This window comes from Astatotilapia calliptera, chromosome 7, assembly GCF_964374335.1.
Source record: "Astatotilapia calliptera chromosome 7, fAstCal68.1, whole genome shotgun sequence".
NCBI classification, from domain to species: Eukaryota; Metazoa; Chordata; class Actinopteri; order Cichliformes; family Cichlidae; genus Astatotilapia; species Astatotilapia calliptera.
This window is the reverse complement of record NC_137428.1, coordinates 23,616,312-23,641,841: the sequence shown is the minus strand read 5'-3', so window position 1 is coordinate 23,641,841 and position 25,530 is coordinate 23,616,312. Positions and strand designations below refer to the sequence as shown.

At 40.4% G+C, this 25,530-nt stretch overlaps 1 protein-coding gene across 1 annotated transcript in view; it reads right to left on the bottom strand.

The window, feature by feature from the left end:
- fubp3 (far upstream element (FUSE) binding protein 3) overlaps positions 1–25,530 on the bottom strand; it is a 27,044-nt gene continuing 1,514 nt past the window's right edge. Inside the window, exons 2-19 of the mRNA XM_026173745.2 lie at positions 15,664–15,775; positions 12,874–12,907; positions 11,923–11,972; positions 11,713–11,784; positions 10,180–10,237; positions 9,787–9,949; positions 8,702–8,800; positions 8,403–8,507; positions 8,198–8,300; positions 7,406–7,506; positions 7,054–7,183; positions 2,498–2,658; positions 2,149–2,222; positions 1,962–2,038; positions 1,607–1,663; positions 1,378–1,428; positions 1,137–1,261; positions 1–551 (exon numbers count right to left, since the gene is read on the bottom strand). Coding sequence (XP_026029530.1) covers positions 543–551; positions 1,137–1,261; positions 1,378–1,428; positions 1,607–1,663; positions 1,962–2,038; positions 2,149–2,222; positions 2,498–2,658; positions 7,054–7,183; positions 7,406–7,506; positions 8,198–8,300; positions 8,403–8,507; positions 8,702–8,800; positions 9,787–9,949; positions 10,180–10,237; positions 11,713–11,784; positions 11,923–11,972; positions 12,874–12,907; positions 15,664–15,775 — 1,581 coding nt within the window. The 3' untranslated portion in view covers positions 1–542. The remainder of the gene's footprint in view (positions 552–1,136; positions 1,262–1,377; positions 1,429–1,606; positions 1,664–1,961; positions 2,039–2,148; positions 2,223–2,497; positions 2,659–7,053; positions 7,184–7,405; positions 7,507–8,197; positions 8,301–8,402; positions 8,508–8,701; positions 8,801–9,786; positions 9,950–10,179; positions 10,238–11,712; positions 11,785–11,922; positions 11,973–12,873; positions 12,908–15,663; positions 15,776–25,530) is intronic.

Genomic DNA, 25,530 nt, shown 5'->3' with positions numbered 1-25,530 from the left:
TCACAGTTTCATTTTATTGAATTATGTAAAAGGAGAGAAAAGACATTTTAAACAAACGTTTTAAACATCTTACGACATGTGACAACAAAACACTGTATTCAAGACTGCTAAGCACACAATCATGGTTTCATTTCGACAGAGCTAGAAAAAAATAGATCATATTGCCTTTTGAAATGTTACAACTCTTGGGTTCATTTTGGCGCGCAAACTGAGCAAAGACAGGAAAATATAGGAAGAAAAAAATATAACAGAACAGCTCTCTCAAGTCCAAAGAACAAAGGGATCCCATATACTGTCTATCCAAAATAACAGTGTACATAAGCATTTAGTAACAAATAAATGTTCCTGATTTTAGAAATATTACTTTATTATATAAGTCACTCTACAGCTAGTGTTTCTCACTAAGAAAAGGAAAAAAAAAAAGTCTTCAAGGCGCTGGAAATCTAGACCCCCCCACCCCCACCCCCAGTTTAAAAAAAAAAAAGAAGAAGAAGGGTTGTTTTCATCCTCAGTGATTCAAGTCTTTAACCTGGGCGCCTTCTCTAATGATCCTGTAAAGTTAAAACATGACAACGTTTAGCACATCGACATTTGTCAGGCACTTCCATTAAAACGTGCGACTACTGACAGCACTGCAAAAACGCTGCATCGTCACAGTGTTCGGTGCAGCAGCATACTGCGAGCTTTCTAAAAACAGTTTTAATTTTGAGTGTGAACCATTTCTAATTAACAGTCAGTTAATGGATAAAATATTTACAGTCTTAATGGGAGTAAAGTTGCTTTTTCTTCCTATTTTCCAAGAGCTTAGTATTAAATACACCAATTTAAGCTGGAAAAAAAAAGTGATAATATATATTATATAAATATTTTACTTTTTTTAACAAATGTAATTTTATTTATCAAGAAAAAAAAATCCCAACAAAAAAACCAAACAAAAACAGTACATATTTTTACTACACCTGGCTAAAGTAAAATATCACTACTATGATTTCTTAAATGTAAACCACAATCAGCAGCAATACAAAAAAAATAAAATCCTCCTAACTTTAATATTTACTCCAGGAGTATAAAACTGAATGCATGCCGTATGAGACGGGCTGATCCTTCAACATCTGTACATTTGAGTCCGACCTCACCTGAAGACCCGGGGCTTGCGTCTGAGCGCCCTGGCTGAAGAAGGCCATCGGCTGTCTGTAGACGTCAACCCAGGTGCTGTAGTCAGGATTGGAGGTCTGCTGAGATCCAGGACTAGCCGCCTGGCCTGAACAGAAGGAGGGGAAAAACAAATTAGGTGAAGAAGAAACAAATGCAGGAATTGAGCATATGCTTAAATCCGTATCTACTGCACTCCTAAAACAACACGGTAAAACTACATACCCCATCCTTTGTTGTATTCAGGAACAGTACTCTGGGCCTGGGTTTGCTGACCTATAACGAGCAGAATTTTTATTTTCTACTCCACTGACTTTCTCTTCTTTTTTTCTTTTTAAAAACAGGCTTGTGTGAATAAAAATGAATGTGCACAGATGAGATTCAACTTCAGTCTTGAAAGAGTAAAACAAAGAGCTGAGGGATTAATGTCCTTTTGTTCCTGAGTGACACTTGCCTAACTTTTTGTAATACTGCTCCCAGTCCATCTGGCCCGTCTGGGATCCATTGTGACCTGAAACCAGACACAGATAATGCCGCCAGAGTTACTGAGGCTAGATTTTACTTTTCCGCTTTTCCATCTGCAATGCTGCTTTCTGATGATTTCCACCGACAGCAAATGGAAAACACGTCGGTGCAAGAAACACGTGGATAACCTCCGGGAAAGCTGCCAAAGACTGAGAACAGAGCTAGTCGTGCTCTGCTGCCGAGCTTTTGGTCGCAGTTTTCAAATTTATAGCTAATAAAACTTCTTAAAATGCATCACAGTATTCGTCTAGATAAAGAAGCACATTCTTGGTGAAATTACTCACCGTTATCCTGTTGTCCTTGGGGTTGCCATATCTGAAAAGTTGTCCCCCATCCTCCAGTCATGAACGTCTGAGGCCCACTTCAAACAGGAGATTGCAATCGTGAGTTTAAACGGCATCTGCTGAACATCTTTATTCACATAGGTGTGTGTTAAAATGCACTGTGAGGAGGAGAGAAATGGACCCTTACTGTTGCGGGGGAGTGGTTGGTCCTTGGTTGTAGGGATTCATACCGAAGGTGCTGTTCCCCCCGATTCCTGGGCCCTGGACAAGATAAAGAGAGGAGACCACACTTGTGTTTAAAAGGAGCCAACAGGCAAGGTCAGAGGGCAGGGCCGAGCGCTGATGCACTCCATTAAGTCCATTTGATGGATTCTTCATGTTTAACCTCTGGTGACATCCTGCTGGCCACCAGGACCAGAGCAGCCTAGCTCAACCGAGAAGCTCCCCGCTTTGACATGTGCGCTCATGAATATCAGACCAGACAATGGACATTTTGGGGAGGGAGTATCGTGGGGGGCTGGAGCTAGACCACCTACCCCAATTCTCTCATTGATCAGCTGGCGGGCCTTTTCCATCTGCTGAGGGGTGCCTCGGATGGAGAAGATGCGCACGTTGGGGTCGGTGTTGGGCGGCGGGTTTCTCTGCAGCTCCACGTGGGCACGAGACTGCTCTTTGATGTTCTTGATGGTTTCTCCACCTGAAAAAACAAAACAAAAACGCACTCAATTTTCATATGCAGCTTGCACACATTTTTCAAACAACAGTGCATTTAGCACTAACGCCAAACACTTGTGGGCTGAGGTGGGTTTGGAAGACTCCAGATCTAATCTCCAAGTAAACTCCAAGATCTGAAGTGCTCAACTATCAGTACTGGTCAGAGTTTATCATAATAAAGCAGTGAAAAGCTTACAGCTAATTGGGAACAAGGTTATGTGTTTAGCACAGTGGTTAACACATTCGCCTAACATGTTAAAAGAGCCCTCGCTCTAGACCAAGAGGAGGAACAAATCCTTGAGAGGGTTATGTCAAGAAGAGCCTTCATCCTCCGCTGTGACAACCCTTTGTGAATACGGGAGCAGCTGAAAGAAGCTCCAGACAAGGAAACTATTTTAGTAACGTCTCAGTTTTATTAATTGTTGACTATGAATGCACCCGACTAATATTTACAGGAGCTGTAATCCACTTTAGATTTCATTACCACTGTCCTCTCCATGCTACTGCTATCACTGATGTCCACAGCCCTTCCTAACGATTGGCTTTCATATACCGCTAGTTCCCAATTATCTGCATGACTGAATTTGTAAAAACCATAAATAACAGCTTCCCCTCTTCTTTCTATTTATGACTCCATCTATGCATCGTGCCATCTTTCTAAGGCCAAGAGGCTAAAAGCCGTTACACACCCAACTCACGAAATTCAGAATTTTCAGAGTCAAACTGGCTATGACACACACACACACACACACACACACACACACACACACACACACACACACACACACTTTTTGTGAGAAATTTGCCCTTAAAAAACTAAAAGAAATTACAATAAAAAGCAGTTAAAAACAAGATGAGACCAAGCGATGATGAGCTGGTCCTGTTGTTTCTGTGGTTTCATCAGAGTTGGAGCTGTATCACGACGGCTTTTGTACATGTAAAGCTGTATTATTTTAGTGTAATGATCTGATTGGCCAGATCGGTTTATTCAGATATGGGAAGAAAAAATAAAAAATAAATTAAAAAAATAAAAATCCGTGTGCACGGCTGTATCAAAAAACAACAAAATAAATAAAGGAGAGTCTGAAAAATATTTCGAACGCATGAACTATTTGCACAGATTTCACGCAGCCGGCGTGTAAAGGTCTTTACTTTAAATTAGGTTATTACCTGATAAGTGAAGGAAATGATATCTGTGTGTGACTTCATCAAAACTAAAGCAATGAGAGAAGAAAACAGTTGTCGCTCACTACACTTTCTGGTCATTCAATACGAGACCGTCAAGTTTGTCTTACAGGGTTTGCATGAAGACCAAAGTCATCGTAACCTCTCTTCTGAGGTCCGACTCGGTGCTTTGCTCCACAACACATGGAGCGAGCACTGGGCCAACTTTCTCTTCTGACCAAATCTAAGAGTGCTACCTTAAGAAAAATACGGCATGTGTCTCACCACTTATCTACCATTCTCTTGTAACATCCATGCAAATCAGGAAACAAAGGAAGACATCTCCTGCACGACAGCCCCTCCTCTGCATCGGATGCCAGCTTCCCGACGTGTGGGGAGAGCAATTACACCAGCAGGGAGAAATGAAACATAGCTGGCAGGAGAAAGGGGGCCAAAATTGAAGCGTATCCTCCTTCTGGGATATCGTTTGTCTCTTTTACCCCCTTTCATTCTTGACTCGGTGTTGTCCTCTGTGATGAGAGGAGGGGGGGGGGGGGGGGGTGTCTCCGAGGGTGCTTCCCGGGGGGACACCGGGGCTGTCCCAACATCAATTACATATTTGTTCACTTGTGGCTGACACTCTGATGACCCTGGCTGACCTCCGAATGAAAGCGCTCATCAAAAATCTCTCCTCCTCCGGTAGCCTTATTCCATGCTGCCAAAAGACTGCACATGGGCCATTAACCCATTGTCAACCAAATGAAACTTCTGCCTTAATGAAGCCATTATGAGCTCTTCTAGTCAGACAGCAGAGAGCAATGAAGACCCCGACTATTCATTTCATGGACTGGGCTGTAGTGAGGACAGATAATACAGGCTTTATTAATGAGACTGGTTTAGCGAGGTGGAGAAAAGGAGGGAGACAAAAGTGCAACTGGTGACGGCATTCAGGGCGAAGCCAAGGGACTGGTTAGCTGCTGGTGGGGAAAATAAAACTTCTAGTGGCATTAAGGGAAAGTAGAATTAGCAGAACGGGCAGCGATGTTTCTAATGTCGTTGTATTCAGCTTTATATGACATTACAGTGGGGTGTTATAGCTGAAATAGTGGAATAAATAAAACTTCTAAAACACGAACAGAAATGTATATTCGCTGAACTGCATGCAAGTATTTTCCCACTTTAAAAAAATAAGGATGGGTATTGACTCGTGTTATGGGATAAACACCAATGCACCATTTGACTTGTTGTCCAAGAAGGCCAAATAAAATGAAATACTGCTGAGACTGAAACCCCAGCCTAATAACAAACTAAATGCAGCTGAGGTAAAAATTTTATTTATTTACTTTTAAACAGTGAAAGTCTCTGCTCCACTGGGAGAGCAGGGAAACAGACAAACCTGTAGCCCCATTCAAATACATTAATCTCCAAGGGAAGACTGTTTATATATATTTTTAACACCTTTTACAGAAGTCAAATGAAGGGTTGGGCTTTTTTTTTTTTTTTTTTTTAAGATTAGGAATCTACCAAAGAAATAAACAATTAGAGATCACATCTTATTTTAACATCTCATTGGTTAGTTTAAAAACTTAAAATAGAAGTTATAAAATAAATTTTAAAAAATGAAATAGAAAACAACGGAGTAGATAAAAACGTGCCTTCGTGCTCTCAGCAGTCTGTCACTAATGAGATTTAAAATTAAATAAATTTAAAAAAAAGGACTAAAAGTGCAAACAATTCAGTATATAAACAGTTTAAACCCAAATACCTCCCCAAAAAGCCAAAAAACTAAACCTTTTATTACGTCTCAGACGTACTTATTGGTAGTTTATTTTTGTCTCTTTGACAAGAAGAGCTGAAAAAGTCACAGGCCCCTTTTAAATATTTACTCACTCAGCTTAAATTAGCAAAACAACCCCATATCAAAATCACATCATTAAAAGCTTAAATCATTAAAAAAACAAAAACAAAACAACAAGTGGTTGAAATTATGATGAATAACAAAAGTTCCTACACAAATGGTAATTTTAGCCAGTAGCAAAGGTAGCAGCCCACTGTGGGTTTAGATGTTTCAGGTTAAAACTTGTGCGGTGTAACTTTCGGATCAGGATTCAACTTTATTGTCATTACACACGTATAAATACAGGGTAACGAAATACAGTTTGCATCTAATCAGAAGTGCAATAAGAGCAATTATATACAGATAAGTTAAGCAAATATACAGATGTACTACGGCAAATGTACGGATATACTGATATATACTTTGTGATGTTGGTTATGTGTTTTGCACTAACGTCACGTCTCTGGTAAAGTCTGAGTAGGTTGGTGGGTGGCTTGATTCGTCAAGCTCGGTGTGGCGGTGTGTATGAGGTCAGAACAGAGGGGCAATGAGCTGCATATGGCATCGTAAAGATATTAATCACTGCACCCTTTAAGGGATGCCTGACAGCACCCAGACCCACCGCCATCTCCACCATATTGGCCCACTTCATATGCTAATGCACAGAGAGGGGGACGCAACGCCCAGGTTTATTTGTTTCCCTCGCCCCACTACATGCACAAAAGCCACTTGACATTTCTATTGCCATGTTTTTATCTTAGGTAAAGAGGCCCCCTTTGACCTGCCCTTCCCCACACAGACACACACACACTAAGGCAGCATCCATCCTAGCATACAACACACACACAGCTCCTTCCAATGCAATGGTCAATGACTTTTAAATAGCTGGCAATAGAGTGGGCATGAATAGCCAATAAGCTAATTCCTCCTATTCATTCCCTCGCTGCACTCTATTGGGCTGAAAGACCCTCATTAGATGCCAGGCAGCCTTCCACATGATTGAGGGCTGTTATTATGCACCTTTAACAATTAATGTCACATTACACGCATTATCCCCGTCATTAAGCCCTTAGTGAAGCCAATGAATGCCACTTGTGCTGTATACATGAGCCCTGGAGGGATAATAGGAGGGTGGTCACTCACCCCCTCCTCTCCTCATCAGTCTCTCTCAGAGGCAGGACACCAAACGGCAGTTATTAAAATGGAAACTGCAATCTGCTGAGCTGGATACTCTTATCAAGTCTGCTCATTTTAATCAGGCTTATGCAACATCAGCTCAAACAAATACAAAAAACAGCATCTTGTGCTTAAGCGTTAGTGATATTTAAAAGAAAAAACTGTATCTGTGTTTAAATATCTCCAGAACATTTTCCTTACCTTTGCCAATCACCAGGCCACACTTATCAGCTGGTACTGCATATGTCATCTCTTGCAGACCTCCAGGCCCTCCCATGTTACAGTCACCTCGCCCTCGACGTCCTATTACGCCGCCAAATCCATCTCGCTCCTGTCAGGAGGAGACAGGAGAAAGGTCATTATAATAAAGACACAAAAGAACTTGACAGATTGTTGGAGGTCAGGAAAAAAATCCCTGCATATGAGCGACTGCTCTGATGGACATTTAAAATAAAAATAAAAAAATTTATTCATAAACAAATTGTCTAATTAAATATTTAAAGCCAACTTTGCATGAACAGATGCAAATACACGGGGACTAAGAAGCACATACCTGAGCTGTCTGAACGAGTTCATTGATGAGGTGGACCGCATGATGACAGTGGTCGGGCTGTCCCATCACCTGAGCTACACGGTCGGGGCTGATACCGTCATCTGAACAACCACATTCAAGGGAGGAAAAGTTATTTTAGAGAAGCTTAAACCGCATGAAGACTTTATATACTTTTCTGAATTTAAATTAAGAAAATATAGGTGATATGTTTCTAACTTTAGTGGCTGCCTGTTTTTTCCCCCCGTGACTGCATGGACACGTCTCCAGAGAATTTACATGAAAATGCACCAACTACGCATGCACTCCAGGAGACAGATGTCAAACAAAACCGTAACTTCTGAATGAACAGCTACTGACAGCTGGGCTAATTCAGAAAAAGCTTTTCTGTGACTGATTGTAAAGTACATCACCACTACAACTATAATTTTGTCATCTTTTACATGCAGGTAGGCTGATAAGGACCAAAATGTACAAGCTTAACACTTTACAAATGTAAAATTATTATAATAAAGTACAAAAATTTGATTTCAAGCACTTGCAAAGACACTCAAGAGCCCATGGTTGTACTAAATCCATATTTTGTGTGTCGTTCATGTCAGATTTTAAGGGCTTTCTTGACCTCTTACTCTACAGTTTACATTAACTACAAATGATGACAGCTTATTTTACGACAGCTTAATTAAAATACCAGAGATGCACATCAGCTACTCCCTTGTATGTGATTTAATTAATCTAGACCCAATCGTATTAGGCAGAAATGGCCAAAATGAGGCCTTGTTCAATCCTCTTTACCTTGCTTGAACTGGATCCTGACCCCAGCGTCATTCTGAATCTTCTTGATCATCTCGCCATTCCTGCCAATGATGATGCCAACAGCAAATCTAGGCACAACCACCTATGTTGACAGAAAGAAAGGAAAATGAAGAACGCTTAAATGTACTCTGAGCAAATTTAGCTGGCTGTCCCGAAGCTGAAAAGCAGAGAAAAAGGCTCTCACGTCCAGACTGCTTCCACCCATTTTGGAGCCAAAATCTGCCCTGCCAGCTCTGTAGTCCCCCTGGTCTTTGTCCCGGATGAGCTTCACCACAAGTTCACGGGCTTGCTAAGAAGAAAATTCAAATACTGGGTAAACGATCCTGCATGTGAAACACAGCCAAGTCGGACTGACCCGCTCCTCAAAAAAATAAAAAGTTTCGAAATAAAATGTTTGAGTCGAAGGCTGAAGGCATAAAATGTGTAAAATTGAGTGTAAAACAGGACAGATAGTGGCACACACTGAGCACTTCTGAGGCTGACCTGCACTTTGTGGGGATCCCCAGTGATTCTCAGGGGCTTGTCTGCTCCAGTGGGCATGGGGTCATCCTGAATCATTATCATCTGCACTCCTGTTCTCTCCTGCAGGGGTACAATCAGACAGAAGAAGAAACAACCACCAAAGAGTTACCTGGGGAACAAAATACTACTCGCTCCAAAAAGGAGGAGATTCTAGCACATCTCAAAGAACAGGATGTATTTTTTGTTGTTAAAAAACTAAAACAAAACTATTCTGAATGCAGCCGTTCACACAAACCATGTACTTTTGCAGGATAAATTTGTGGCATTTAGCTTTGAATTAAGCTTGTTTTTGTTTGTTTGTTTACATGTGAATAAAGATATCTGACCAATCAGACCACTGCATTTGACAACAAGGCTCAAAACACACACTGGTACTGAAACAGGTCCCTTGAAAAATGTTTGAAAAGGGCCCTCCGATTGTTCCTACTCCAGTGATTAATGCTTAAAACAGAGCCCAGCTGATTTCAGTTTGGGTCAGTTTCTACTGGACAGGTCAAACACTTTACTCATTCCTAAATGCTCGATGAAGAATCACACAAACCTTAAGTTTGTCCCAAAAGAATCAGTCTAAAGAAATCAATTTCAACTTGACCACCTTAATTTGATCTGTTCTAAAGAAGCAGTTTGTAAGTCAGTGGATAATTTAGAACTAGAGCTGCTTCCTTCTTCCTCAGACCTCTTTTAGAGGATGGCTTTGTGCTTTTAGTGTCCTTTTTGCAGAACTCTCAGATAAAGCAGACAGTTACCACTTCAAGGCATATTTTTAATTACAGTCACGTGATTCAAACAGACTAACACGAAACCACCTTCTAAAAAATAAAAAAAAGTTTAACCCTGTGCAACAGGGCTGTGACGTGTCCCCCGAAACTTCCAACAGTTGTTAAACACCAAACCCATTCTCTCCATTTGCAATCTTTATAGTCCTACAATCTGTATGCAAAATGTTGCAATAATAATACGAAGTTCAAAAATCAGGTCATCACCATGGTTCGTTTTTACTGTAGTGCATGTGTTGTGTTATCAGTGCAGTGCATCTACTCGCGGACCTGCAGTTGTTTAATGGTCTCTCCTCCTTTTCCAATCACCAGGCCGACTTTGTTTGCAGGGATCAGGATCTGCTGAATGGAACTGTTCCCGTCCATCTCATTGTGGAAGCCTGGACCATACCTACACTGCTCGATAATCTCGCACAGAAGCCTCTTTGCCTGCCTGAAGGGATGGAGCCAAGAGCAAGACAAGGGATTTGTCACTACAACCTGCACAACCACCCCCAAAGAAAACGCTTTGCAGTTGTGAAAGATGAGCTCAGGTGATTCATTCACTGATCAGCACTTCAAGTGAAAAGAGACTGGAGTTCAAGCCCTGAATGACAAAAGGGCACACTTTCCTAATGACATGTGGAGTTCCAGTTAATCTGTCAAAGTTAATGTGAGACTTACTCTATGTTCTCTGGACTGCCAGTCAGCGTGCAGGGTCTGTCCAGCATGCCTCCACTGTCTGCAAGAAAACAGACAATTAAAGAAACTCATCACTAAAAAATAAATCTTTGCATTTACAAGTAGTTTTGGTTAAGTTTTAGTTTCATGCAATAAAAAAAATGAATGCACTGCATGTTAGAAAAGGTGAGTTTCATTTTTCAGCAACATATTTCACAAACTTGCAACTTAACATGATAACAAACCACAGCCTGAGATGTGGCGAACACTGCATGTCCCACAAACAGTGCTGATAGTTGTGCGAGTAACACTGGAACCAATGTTGGACAAACTATGTGAAGACAATCCTCTGTTTTGTTAATTTAGCTTGAGTGGGGAGGAAAAAAACGAAACAAAACTCCCAAACCCTCTGTACTAGGCTCAAAGACAAAGAATAAATGAATGGCAGAACAAAGACGAGAGCCACAGAGAGGCTGGAAAATAAAAATGCCAAGTGCCACAAACTGCAGGTCCTCTAAAGTGTAAAGTCCACTTGCGACTGGCTCTTATGTTATGCAATAGGTTACAACCTGGTTTAAAACAAACAAACAAAAAAACCCAAAAAAAAAACAAAACCCTGCATTTAGACTTTCTTCCCCTTCCCTAAATGGTAAAAGTTAGCAACACATGTTAAAGTCCAACTTTCACTATCTGGAATCTGACAGTGAAATTTAGCCTAAAGTGTGGAACAGACATCCAGGAAGTCTGCGCCCCAGGATTTGAGTGTTTCTAATATTTTATTAGTCCTTGACTTTGCACCAATTAGCAGGCATGTGAGCTTCAGCTATAGTTTGTGAATGCCGCTTACTAACCAAGTTTGCTAGCCTTAGCAGAAAACTTAGTAATTGATCTTATCACATCATACTTTAAGTCCACAAAAGTACAGGCTTGCTCATGCAAACTTAAAGCTTGATAAAAACAAAAAGTTCAGGTAAATATTCTATACAAAATCCTGAATTCAATATTTTCTTAATCTGCAGGTATGCTGCAAATGCAGAACGGCCTCTGGCAGAGACACGAGGCTTCTGCTAGCATAAATTGTATCTTTAAAATACAATCATGAAAAATTAGCAAGTTTGCTCAGACTTAAAAGAAAAAAGATATTAATGGAAGGCTGAAGCTTTGGAGAAACCCAATGTGTCACCAAAACAAGACCAAATAAAACAGAAGATGAGAGTTTGAAATATATTATATTGTACATCATACATATACAATAAATTAAATTTTCATCTGGGGCTTTTTTGATGATTTTTCACCTCGTCAACATTTAATTTATGTCAAACTTCTTTCCAGCCACAGTTTGACCCTCAGAGGAAACAACATTCACCATCATCTTTTATTGCTGCACACAATAAAAGCGAGTAACGCACACGGCGCAGTATTTATATACAAAATGAAAAGTGACCATGTTATGTGTTATTACATTTGTTTTGCCACCTTGAAAGACCTCACTGCCACCATGTTTTTATATTATGTTTATGATTAAACTGGACTTACCTGAAGCAATCTGGATCTTACAACCTGATTCCTGCTGAATTCTTGAGATCTGCTCGCCTCCTTTTCCAATGACTGAGCAAAAAGAGAGAAATTTCAGCATTTAACTTTTCCCCCCCGCCCCACAATTTAGATTGAGGCCCAGTGCTTTGACCCAAAAACTGAGCAGAATGTCAATACTGATGATTACAGGTCAAATGTTAGGCTACTTACTGAATCCCACCATCTTATCAGGCACTTTGAAGTCTTCTGTTGTAAAAGCCCTGAGAGAAATTGGTACATGATCAATATTCTGCCCTTCTGCCAGAGACATCTTGTACACATCAAAAGAAATAATGCTGAAATTATTGGGACTACAACTAATGACCGTTTTCTATACAATCAACAGAATAACTTCTGAAATTTGGGGCACATCCTGCGAGTCCATCACAGGGCACATAATTTACTTCATTTTATTTTGTTTGAGGCTATAAGATTGTGAGGAAGTTACAATTTGAACCAAAAGGTTTGCTTTGACCTATGAGGATCAATTTGAGTACCATATTCGTTTTATTCTTGGACATTAATAGCTTTGCATGACTAACAGTTTAAAATATTATTACCAAGGCTTGGTGTCCACCCACAGTCAGAAACAAATTTTGGCTAACTTTATTGTGAATGGCTGTCGCTCATAAACAGAGGGTTTGAACAGCAGGTGTGTGGAGCTTCTGTGGTTGCAGCCAAATCAGCAGGGGGCTGAGATGACCATGCTAGGGAATATCTGCTCACACTGATTACATACAGAGCCAAGAGTAGGAAAGAAAAGCTAATAAGCCTGAGCTTTTGACTCACTGAGAAAAATTTACCACATCACTTTAAACTTTGACCCCATTTAATGTGATCACCACTATATTAATATTTGTATGATGAGATAATCACAAGTCCACGTTAAAGGTGCTTTACGTTTTTCTAATTTAATTTACTGTTAAACTATAGCAAAAGTACTTAAAAGCAAAAGCAGCAACAACTTTATGATAACCATGTAAAACTGGGTTCATATTCATCTTTGACGGCACAACAACATACTGTTAACCACAGACATGCATGTGCTTGTATGAGAAAATACGCTGATAAACTGAGTGCACTTCTATGAACACAGGACTTATTCAGGTGTTTTCTGCTTACCTTTGATGTACCATTGCACTGAGATGGTTCCCCACTGAGAGAAAAAGAGGGGAAAGCACACCAATTAACATGTGACAAATAATCTGAGATCATGGTTTAAAATACAGCAGATGCACCACAAATATCTGCCCAAGTGATCGCCAGCGAAGCAGCAAAATGAGAAAGAACGAGTCAGTGGTGGAGGGACGGCTCTGCCAATCCTTCATGTTTGTGGCTGACCTGCAGCAGGGGGCTTTCACCAGCATGGAAATCGGGCCTGCAAGTGTATGAGTGAGTGTTTCAATCAGAGCCGCTCAGAAAGAGAGAGGCAGCAGCTGGGTCAGCGACTGCTGGTCCTGAATTGAATTTTGACAGGTAGCACCAAGCAAGGGTCCTGCAGGGTCACTGGAGGATGTGCTGCCATGGACGTGAACACCTGAGTTGATATCTCGTGGGTTCAATCAATTTTATGGCTGTTTGCACTGATTTCACTTCTTCTGGAAAAGCACTGGGGTTAACGCTTAAGAATGGGACCGCTATGAATATAAACGAGGAAGGTGTGTCTCTCACTCGTACGAGGACAAGACTGGATGATCAAGTCTGAATGCCTCGAGTGCCTGTGTACTTGTTTGATAATTAACTGCAGTGATACACAGATACAATTTCTGTCATTTCCCCTCCAGACTGCAAGAAAAACCTTGACTGAGAAAAAGCTGAGCACACAGCGATCCAAACAATGACAGTAGCAAATAAACCTCAACTAGAATTGCATACAATTTTCTTATCCGTTCATTCAGGGTGGAACTATCATACAAACAACTGTGAGGAGATAAGACGACAGGATAAATGTCTCGCGTTTCCACTTCGGGGATATGAAAGACATCAAATCTTTGTTTTGTGTGCAAGGCATAGAAAAATGCAATGTTTTGTTGTTGTAGTTAAAAATAAATAAAATAAAATCACGACACTGCAGTGTCAGGTCCAAGCAGACACAAAAACACTTCAGATTACAACAGTTCCTCCTACACAGATGAAATGTACACAGGCAGTTTGGCAACTTCTACACAGAACCGTGAATACTGAAAAGTGACTGAATGAGAGTCACTCAGAAAGAGTTTAGAAAGAAAAGCCATTTATTACAATTCAAATTAATAACTCCTTATTTAATATGACCAAATTCAGCTGCTTTTACATGAAAATGTCTCAAAGCTTTAGCGTAGTCTGGTTTGAGATCTCCAATTTGCTGTCCACACGTCTGTTTATTTATAACAGAGCAGGTTTCATGATGCTTTCACTGTACATTTTGCGGAAAAACTGTCAATTAGCCAGAGCTCTAGAGGCAAGAGTAAAAACAAAAATGTATTTCTTCTGTGCCAAACCCTGAAAAAGGATCACGATTACTGATGCAAATTGTACAAGTTATCCAATCACCAAATAACTCAAGAAATGTTGTTTTCCCTCCATCTTAAGCAAGAGATGGAAACAAATAATAATCACAAGCACAAGGCATGGCATGTGCTGCAAACATTTGGCCACCAGTGCACTTGAACTGTTATAAGCAGCGATTAACTGCTTCTAGCAACTGCTGCCACAGCTTTTTGTTGAAAAGTAACGCCAAAAGGCGATGCCTCATTTTCTCCTTCGGATTGGATAATGGTGTTTGTTGGCTAAACTCTGTGGAGCCCAGTATGAAACAGAGTTGCACAAACCCTTGCAAGCTAAAAAGGCAAAGAGCCATGCGTCATGTCACCCATTTTTTATTAATCATTAATAATAAAACAGAGCAAATAAAACAAAGATCAAGTTCAGTGAGGAAAAGGGACAACACCCAAAACAAACTTCCCTACATCAGTTTAATTTCACTGCATGCTTTCCTTTGGTTATCAACCACACGCCTGCTGCGGCTCTATATCCCAGATTTTGAAAATCGCTCTCCAATAGTGATAAACGCGTCTTGTTTTCATGCAGCAGAATGCCCGTGTAAACATTATGCAAGAGAAGCTGCAGAACCAGAAAACATATCTGTGAATTTTATGCTGCCAACATATGAACTATACACTCGCTGGCCATTTTGGTAGGTACACATGTTCAAATGCACCTAGATGCAAATGGGCCTCCAAAGGAAGGCATAAATTAAGATTTACTAATGTGTGCAGTGATGCGTCAACTTTTGAGGACTCGCAAGCACATGCTTCAATCCACACCGGAATAAATACTGATCATTACGCACAATTTATAAAGTTCGGCTTCACAAATTAGACAAATTCTCCTTTTAAAAAGCTTTGTCTGAATACAAATGTTTAAAAATACACTCCCTCACTTACAAAACCTTAAATGTGTGCGCATGAATTGCCTGATAGACACAGATGTCATATGCCCATGTGGGGTTTTTAAAAGTAATTTTACACTTCCAGCGTTGCATAGATCCACAAATGTAAGCTGCGTTCATGTGCTAGTGTAAAACTGGGACGTCTGGGCTATTCTTGCATTTTTTTTTGTTTTATTTTTCTCCAAATAAAGTGGTTGTTTCTTCAGTTCACTACTTCTTCAGCTACCAGATTGCAGAGCACCTTTTAGATGTGGTGTTAGTTCATGGATGTGCAGATGACAAATCTGCAGCAGCTGTGAGTGGCCATCATGTCAGTATCAAAATCTCTGAGGAATGTTTTCAGTAACGTTGAATCTCCGCCATGATGGATTGTGGCAGTTCTGAAGTCAAAAGTGGTTCCAAAGTGTACCTAACAAAGGGGCCAGTGAGCACGTATGTTATAAAATATGCGGCGTGTGCGCGTATATATCCTGAAGACTCACCTCCATTGTCTAGTGAACGTTTCTGGCCTCCAAAGCCATACATGGAGGGGTCCAAGACTGGAGATGAACTGTTCATATTGGGCATCTGGTCTCCTCCCATCTTGGCTGTCATCTGCGGACAAAACAGCAGATACATGATGATACCCTTTCAACATACACTTCCTTTCCAACACATAATCTTGGGCAACCTTTTATAAGTGTGACACCTCGTCTTTCCTTCTTGCTTGATTTAAAGCATCAGCTCTGGAGCAAAGTTTGGTCTCTCTAGGGTGTTATCTATTTGACAGCTGCAATCTGTGACAGTATATATATTCAAACGACTGATCGATGGTGATGCTTTCCTGGAAACATCTGTCACATTCTGGTTCTCACTGGCTCAAGTTTTCAAGCTTTCATCAATAAATCATAAAGATCAGAGTACATTGCAATATCACAACTGACAAGATATGTCACAACAGCTACCTAAAACACCGACAAAGACTCCCAGGTCCTTGGAGCGAAAACTGAATCTCTTTCAAAGGGCCGGCTAGCAATTAATTAAAGGACCTAATGTATAACACACAGTGACTAAACCAAAAAGCAAACAGCAACACAATTTCACTGCAATTATATACAACGCAGGGTTCTGCTTAACCAGCGGCCTGACAGCCAGCATAAATGTCAGGCAATTTTGGTCAGCTGCTGGTCCAGATGCACTTCCAAAAAACCCAAAGATCAAAAATGATACAGCATTGACAAGCCATTGACCAGGTGTTTGTGACACTGCCTCCTGGTGACAGTAAACAGCTACAACAGATAGAAGAAAGTACAAAGCCGTCATTGGTTGTGCACAGGACTTTAGTTTGCTACTGATCTCCAAAATTGAAAGGCTGTTGGGGAAAACTGTTGACACCACAATATCCCCCACACACAAATCATGCAACTTGCACCAAACAGTTGCACATTCAACTTTTCTTTATTTTTTCAGTTTCTTTAAATTATAATATAATTCAGGGAAATCTGGCAAATAAATATAGCACAGAATATCTAAACCCCCCCCAAAAAAACATAACGAAACAATACGCTCAGCTTTGACCAGCACTTGTTTTTAAATTACCAAACAAGCTGTAAGGCTCAGCACTCCACGTTAGCAACACAACATTTGTTTCACTACCCAGTTTTCTTGTAGTGATGGAAAGTGTTCGAGCCCATCTTTAAAGTACAAGTAGAGTGCAGCTATTTGCTTTAAAACTCAACTAAAAACTGATTTAAAGCCATTTCCAAATCAGCCACTTGCCTAAATTAGATGCTTGCAATGATCGACATTTAAATCTTCTTGTGAGCACCGGCTGCATCTTCCATTCCCCCATTATATCTGCAACCTCTCCTTCCATACAAAAGTATTGGATTACAGGAAATTACACTGAATTGCCATATGCGCCTGACTGGAATTTCTTCCCCGATATGAAAATATAGTGATGGAAATTAGAGTTTCCCATCACCTTCAGGGACAATTATCCACTTCATGAAGTGAGAGGCCTGCAATGGAAATAAGGAGGCATAAAGGGAAGCAGGTGTGGGGTTGTTTTTTTCCATGGTGATGTAGCATTTAAGTACATGTGTAACAACACAAAAACACATTTCTGTATTAAGAAGAAATGTGAAATGCACATCTTTTCATCTCAGCTGATTTTTTTTCCCGCATGGAGAGAGGCTGAGCTTTTCGAAAACCATCTCTACAAAGTCCTAACTTTGTATTTTAGTAACTTTCACTGTGAGAAATCATTTTAAAAGTAAACGAGACAAAGCAGAGATCTTCATTAACCTAAATGTAGTTTCAAATAAAAGCAGAAATTCTTCCCTTGTGTAGAAGCATCTAGGGCTGAACGATTATGGAAAATAATCTAATTGCGATTTTTTGCCCCAATATTGCGATGCGATATGCGATTATTTTTTAAGGTCTTTGTCTTCTGTATTATTAAACAAAGACAAGCAATACATCATATAGTATGGCCAATACTATATTACATTAATTTTAAACTGTTCTTTCCTGGAAGACAGACCTCTGTTATGATGACATGAGGTGATGCATGAATTGATGACTGACATTTTTATTTAACTTCTTCAATCACAACAGTATATTTGAACATACACAATAGTTTATTTTTAGCTTACAAACATCTGAGCATAAAGTGCTGACAAGGAACCCTGGTGTAAACATTAAAATGAAAGTCAGTGCAATGTGCAGATTGCAGAAATATACATAAAAAAAATCAGTGGCTTTACCACACTCAGTTTTTCGACATCTGTGAACTACTAGACAGTCATTCAATTAAAAAATAATATTAAATAAATAAAACTAATAAATAAAAAATACACACATCTTACTGATCTCTGCAGTCAGTAACATTACACATAAAGTGCAAACATAATAGCAATTGTATAAACACACACACAAACACGCCTTTAAAATTTAAAGGCGTGAAATTGGACGGTCTAGTTCTGATTAGCGTCACCGCTGTCTCGGTGGAGTTTAATAAACTCGGCCGTCTGCTTCTTGCTATCTAAAATACAACCAGACACTGGTGTAAATTCTCGACTGTCTCATACTTCTGTTTAATAAGTTTTCTGTTTGACGTTTAGTCAGCTGTGTGAAAACCAAGGAGGAACCCACCCGGGGGATTAATAAAGTTTTATTTTATCTAATCTAATAACTTTAATCTCAGCCAAACCGATTTACTCACGAACAAACAAAACACTGAAAAAAGCCCAACAATAACATTTTTAGGTTGTCTAAGTGACTTATATATATTACGTTTAACCCGAGCAGCGAAACTCCGCAGTGATCTGAAAATGATGTGCCGGGAGTTGTGCCGTTCTCGGCCGCATCAGTAACCCTCGAGCTCCCGGCTAGCTGTCGAGCTGGTGGGTAGCAGACGCCTCTGAAAACGTCAAAGCACTTTTGCAAATATGCGATATCTTGATAAACCGAGCAGATATTTGATGTTTACACAACTACTTTCTCGCCTGAAAATATGTTAAAAGTTTATTTTGTGACCCAGAAAGATTAGTATGAGTAATTTTAAAACTTAGTAGCGGCCGCCATTGCTGGAAACTGGAGTTTGGCTGGGCCGCGCTATGAATTCTGGGATATGGTAGGCCACGAAGGACACACCCGACCCATCCTTCAAATTCGGGGAAAAGGAGGACGCATTTGTCGGCTACATTCGGAGGAGAATACGAATTTGGACAGCCTTCGGCGCGTCGCTGTGACGTAATCGGTCTACAAATGCGGCCTCAGGAGGATGCAGCCCATGAATTTGGACATGTCCAGAGTATAATCGCAGCCTTTGCGGTTAGAAAATTGCACTTGATCATGTCGCGATATTATCGCAAATGCGATATATCGTTCAGCCCTAGAAGCATCCCAGCTGCAATGATGTCCCATGTGGAAGACTGCTAACTGGTTGATAAGTGGGCCAAAATAGGGAAGGGAGTGACAGCGGAGTTACCAGGAACAGGAGCCATGCAAAACCTATAACCAAGAGTGTACCACACATCGGTCGTACCACATATTTTTGACACTGCCCCTTTCTGACATCAGACGCTCTCTGCAGGTTGATGAGCAGTCTGAAGCTGTCCACAGACCTCCACCATTGAACTACAATTTCCCAATCAGGCACTCACTCACTTTTTGCTCACGTAGAACGGGGTGATGAACAGGCTTACACGCTGTGTAATAAATACTCACAAAGAAAACGGCGGCCTTTACAACTTATGTCTAAAAATGTATAGTTTCATGCATCGGTTAAAACACTGACTCCAGCTACATGATGCGCAGCTGGAAACACTTCCCGCAAGTCGAGCTGCCCGAGATTCACAGAATTTACAGAAAAAGTTACATTTTTGTGATTTATATCGTTATCGGGACGATATAATTCTTATATCGGGATATGAGATTTTGGTCATATCGCACAGCCCTAAACTCACACATAAGGCACACTGTCGATTTTTGAGAAAATGAAAGGATTTTAGTGTAAGGTTATAGTCCGAAAAATACGGTATACGAGTTTTGTAAGGTAGTTTGTTTCGGGGCAGGAGATACAGCACGCAGTTTCACACACTCTTCATTTTTCACTTTATGGCGCTGTAAATGGTGAAAATACTAGTAGTGCTAGCTGCACGGCGTCAACACGTTAACGAGGTAACCGCTAACCGTAACGCTAACACGTTGACGCCATGCAGCCCCGCACACGGGGCGATCCGCGGCAACTCGTTAACGGAGATTTGCCGTGTTAATACAGTTATGGCATTAACTTCATTTTAATAACGTTAACGCTGCAGCACTAAAATAGTAATCTCCAAATGTTTTTTTACCGACCAGCTCCTCTTTGATAGCTGCCGTGTCCATCTTGTCGTTACCTGCAGGTGAAGCGATGGGGGAGGGGGAGTTGTGCTCAGTGAAGGAGAGAGGCGAGGCAGAGTGACGCAGCGTAGAGACAAAAGAGGCAAACATGCGGCTCCACAAGTATAATTATAATGTAACATAGACTATATCGATATAAACGATATAGTCACATCTCTCATCTCGTATAAAAATATATCGATATATTTAAAAACTCGATATATCGCCCAGTCCTTGTGCCATCATCATAGCGGTACTAGCAGACTGCTAAATAACTACATAATTCAAAACATTTTATATTTATCCAGCAAAAATTAAGGCAATTTAAACACCAGCAATTGCTACATGCTGCATTTATACAGGAGCTGACTCAAACCTTATTGTAAAAGTAGAAAAGCTTCAAGTTTATCACCTTTACCACATCCGTCTATATGAATTTGTTCTCAACACTGCGGATACTCTCAGTTAAGCTACTGTTCCCCTGCTGCTCTGTACTGCCTGACCCCCCACCACCACCACCCGTTAACCTGCAGCTGTGGGTCAGGAGAGCAAACTAGTGCAAGTTAAATAATGTTAGGGGAAAAAAGATTTAACTGTGGGCAGAGGTGTAGATTAATTTATCATTTCCCCCCCCCCCTTTCTGACTTTTGGACTCCTGACATTGAACAAATGTAGAAATCTACATCTATGATGCAAGAGGTTGACAGGCATGCCATCTCATGGATGGTGGCTCACTGAAGGGTACACACTTCATATTCATCAGCAGAAAGCCTTCTGTGTCCAGTGAGGCCATAAGGCAAACAGCACTGCAGCCTGGCCTGTCCTCCGGGTTTCACTTCTTGAATGCAACCTTTGCAGAGCAGCTATGCAAAACAAGAAAAACTGCTACTGTCAGTCAGGTCTCATACTTTAATAAAAAACAAATGTGTTAAATGTCAAATACTTATTTAGGGATTAAAATGGCTTAACAACACTGAGATAATGGGAAATAGGGGGCTTATTGCAGAGGTGAATTAGACTAGCAATTTAATGTGACTTGTTGTTGTTATGGCTCAAGACCATTTAATAAAAGCAGAAAGTAGGAAATGTACGGCTGAGCCATTTCGGCTCCAAGATTTAAATGTCAGTCACTTTCAGCAGCTGCTCCCAAGCAGGGACAAACAGGTACTAGCTTTAGCTGCATCAGAGGGAACTTAAACGACACAAAAAAACAAAACAAACCGTACAACACTAATGCCACATCAATGTCACATGATGCACAAAAAAAACAAAACAAAACAGAAAACGATGGGATGACTTCTCTTTTCTGTCGAGTATGTGGTGCCACTTAAGGGAACTAGTGTAGCGAGTCAAATCTGCAATTTAGGACCAGCCACAAACAAAATGTGGCAGAGACGAACAGATTATTGGTGCTTCATTCAACTGTTTATGGCTCTCTGCAATTAATCACACAGTCAAATCTTTTCTTTCATATCTGTTAAGCTACATGTACACGGTCTACTTCTGGATTCTAACAGAAAGATGGCAATAATTTAGTCTGTGGTTTCAAAATAGTGGTCCTATGCTAATAAATGGTAAATAAATGGCCTGTATTTATATAGCGCTTTTCTAGTCCCTAAGGACCCCAAAGCGCTTTACATATCCAGTCATCCACCCATTCACACACATTCACACACTGGTGATGGTAAGCTACATTGTAGCACTGACAGAGGCGAGGCTGCCGGACACTGGCGCCACCAGGCCCTCTGACCACCACCAGTAGGCAACAGGTGAAGTGTCTTGCCCAAGGACACAACGACCGAGACTGTCCAAGCTGGGGCTCGAACCGGCAACCTTCCGATTACAAGGCGAACTCCCAACTCTTGAGCCACGATCGCCCCCTAATAGTTAAATATTCCCTGTATTTTTGAGGAGCTGTGTGAAACTTAAGTGTTTTAAATGTGCCTGAAATATAGTTTACTTTGTGCCATGTACATTGTAGCAAACAGAGGATCAGATTAGTGTAGCTCAGCACATGGCCTTAGTTGCTTGGTTATATTCCAGTATATTGAGAAACTGGTGCCATACATCCACCTTTAAAACAAACACCAAAACATCAAAATAGTGCTAACTGGTGCAGTTACGCACAGTTTTCAACATTTTACTCAGTTCCACTGGGTTATTTGCAACTTTCGTTCACAGAAACCTAGAGGGACATTGGCTGCATTGCTGGTGGTGTTGTAACATTTTCAAACCGGTAACTCTTGTTGTACATTAAAGGAATCTTACTATGGTACAAGAAATCTCTGTTTCTTTGTGTGCCAGTGACTAACTGTGCCAAGCTTGGTGTTGAGCAACTACGCTTGATACAGGTATGTCTTAAGCTGAAGGTTTTTATTTACAGATTATCTTATCCTAGCAACCACCTGGCAATAAACTAAAATGGCCTATGTTTTTCCATTCATATACCTGTAACACCTTTAATTTAAAATAAATAAAATTACATAATTTCTTTTATGACATTTTATGAACATTTTCATATTCACAAAAATTCAATTATGAATAATATACGAAAGCAGGAATTAGGGCTGTGTGATATGACCAAAATCTCATCTCCCGATATAAGACATTTATCGTTCTGACTAGGGCTGGGCCATATCATACCGTTCACGGTAATACCGGTGTAATGTTGGGCAACGATAAGAAAATGAAATATCGCGATAGAATATGTGTAAAACGCGCATGCGCAGTGCCTTTGTTTACATACGCACATGGCTGCGACGCAGAATGAGAAGAGCGAAAGTGGATCGTTAAATGAAACGGATGAACCAGAATTGGATTGTAAAAATGCTGGAGCGTCAGTGGTGTGGAACTGGTTTAGCTTTCGTCCATCAGATACACAACAAAGCACTATTTTTGGTAGAGCATGCTAGCGGGCCGTCGTTATTACAGTGTTTTTTGGTAAATACAGCACACTTGAAATCAATCCTTTGATTTTTCTGAAAATCGACAGTGCCCCTTATAATCCTGTGTGCCTTATGTATGAGTTCTGGTTGTGTTTACTGACCTCGAAACGATTTTATGTACACGGCGCTCGAAAATCTGTCAAATGTTTTAGTACGACTTTGCTAAGCTACGAAGCTGCACCGCTTGATGGAGTGTCGGAGCATTATAGCTACCGTAGTCAGGAGCTTCGCGGAGTGATACGTACTCTGCTTCAACATAATATTACCGTATTGTGTGTATATAACTTCTTTTTAAGTTTTGTGGATATTATACATGGTTATGCTGAGGATATGTCGGCCAATTTCCACTGGAAATGCCTTTTGGTTAAACTATCAGCAAGGATTTGCATTTGCAGTGCAAATTTTTTATAAAATTTTAATGCACTTAAAAAGCTGCTTGTGTAAGAGCAAAATACATTGATGGGGTTTTTTTTGCACTAATAAAGTTGAGGAGTTGTAAAGTATTTTGTCTAGTGTTAATTATATCGTCAGTTATATTGTTATCGCAAATTTTCAAATGTATATCGTGATAGGTATTTTTGGTCATATCACCCTGCTCTAGTCCTGACAACGATATATATCACAAAAATTTTACATTTTCTGTAAATTCTGTGAATCTTGGGCAACTCGACTTGAGTGAAGTGTTAATGTGTGCATGGGCGTCGTGAACCTGGAGTTGAGTGTTACATAAGTAAAAACGGCCGCAATTTTCCTTGTGAGTATTTATTACATGCCGTGTTCTAAGGTCTATTTTTTAGCACTTGACGGCTCTTTTTAGCTGCTCATCCGTAAACACTTTGTTATATTAAATATAAGATAAAGAGAGAACTTTAAGAAATTCTACAGTGACCATCAAAACGATGAAAAAATATTTTGCGACACCACGAAACAAACGATAGCGTAAAATGAAACGATAGACGTTTTCATATCGTCATCCAATATTTATCATTATATTGAACAGCCCTAGCAGGAATTATACTTTACATGTCCGCAAGTCAACTAGTGATGTAAATTTCATCAATGTACTGTTAGCGCGAGGGCCCCTGTAGATGTCCGTGTGCCAGCTGGTTTCTTTTGCCCGTGTGAACTCGCACGCAGAGAATTTACATTACAATGCACCAACTACGCAGGCTCCCCAGGTGGCGGAGTTTAAGTGTATGTCAAAGTATAACAGGAATGATTATTCTGCCATCGGGTCCCTAGCTGTCCATGTCTGCAACAGAGTATAATCTAGGCTTAAGATGCCATAAAGTTGCCGAGCAACGATGTAGCAACCGGATAAAAAAAAAAATACCCATTTTTTAATCCTTTATGCATCTACACCACCTTAAGGAAATGATCCTATTGTTTTAGTTTCAGGACAACATTTCTTTTCTATCCACAAAAGCTAAATTATACATGATATAACATTGCCCTGTTGCTGATAACCCACTTAGCAAAGGTCTAAAATGGCCCATTACTTGTATGCATGCATCTATAACACCTTATAGAAGCATTTTAATTGTATTTTCACAGCCAACAGAATGAATTGGCAAAGCAATATACCAGCATGTGGACATACTAAAAGCTACTTTTAGCTACTTGCTTTTTACAAGAGGGCTCCACGGTGGGTAGCTCCATACGTGTCATCTGTCAGATTTTCTCTTTGTTTTTATATTGCCCTTCCAGAGACAAAACCTTGGGATCAGCACAAGGATTTCTCACTTGTGAGATGACTGTTCAGACCACTACGCTACAAAGCCACTCAAAGGTGTACGAGTAACAATAGTACATTTAACCAAGTAGTATTGTTAATGTTGACTACGCAACGACCCTGGTTGACTGGCCACATGCAAGCCCAAGTCCACAGGCAACAAAAGTTGAATAAACAATGGAAATACAAGGAAAACCTTCACAACGGAAATTTTTTCGGGGGAGACAATCGCACATCGCAGGTTTTCCTAATATCGTGCAGCCCTACAGCAGAGTCGTACTAACAGCATTATAAAAATCATGCAATCAAAATGCACATTACTTTGCATCTTTTTTCCCACAACACCAATAAATCCTGTTTCTTTAAGTGTATTTAGTTTGTTTTCGTTTCTGCTGCTGTTCCGTCACATTAACGTCTCCCCAAAAGCACTTTGTAGTGCTCTAGTCAACTTCTAGTCAAACTTTAGTTATGTACACACTGGAAGCGATTTGCAGTGATGTGGTGACCAGAGACTATAGAATGTGAATGACATTTTTGATTTGATGAAGCAACTAGGGGCAAAATAACTGCGGGCAAGGGGGGAATGGGCGCGACCTGAGATCAACAGTTCTCAACTTCCAGATGAGTAACTGAAGCAACCGACTGATGTATGACTTGGTAGTGGGTCACCTAGGCACCAGAGCCTGGAATGTCTACAACTGACCAGCCATCAGCTTCAAAGCAATGTGCGATGAGTGAATAGCTTTCGGTGTCTATGCAGCTTTAAAAAGGGGTAATCCAGGTTCATCTGATCTGTGTTGTATGTG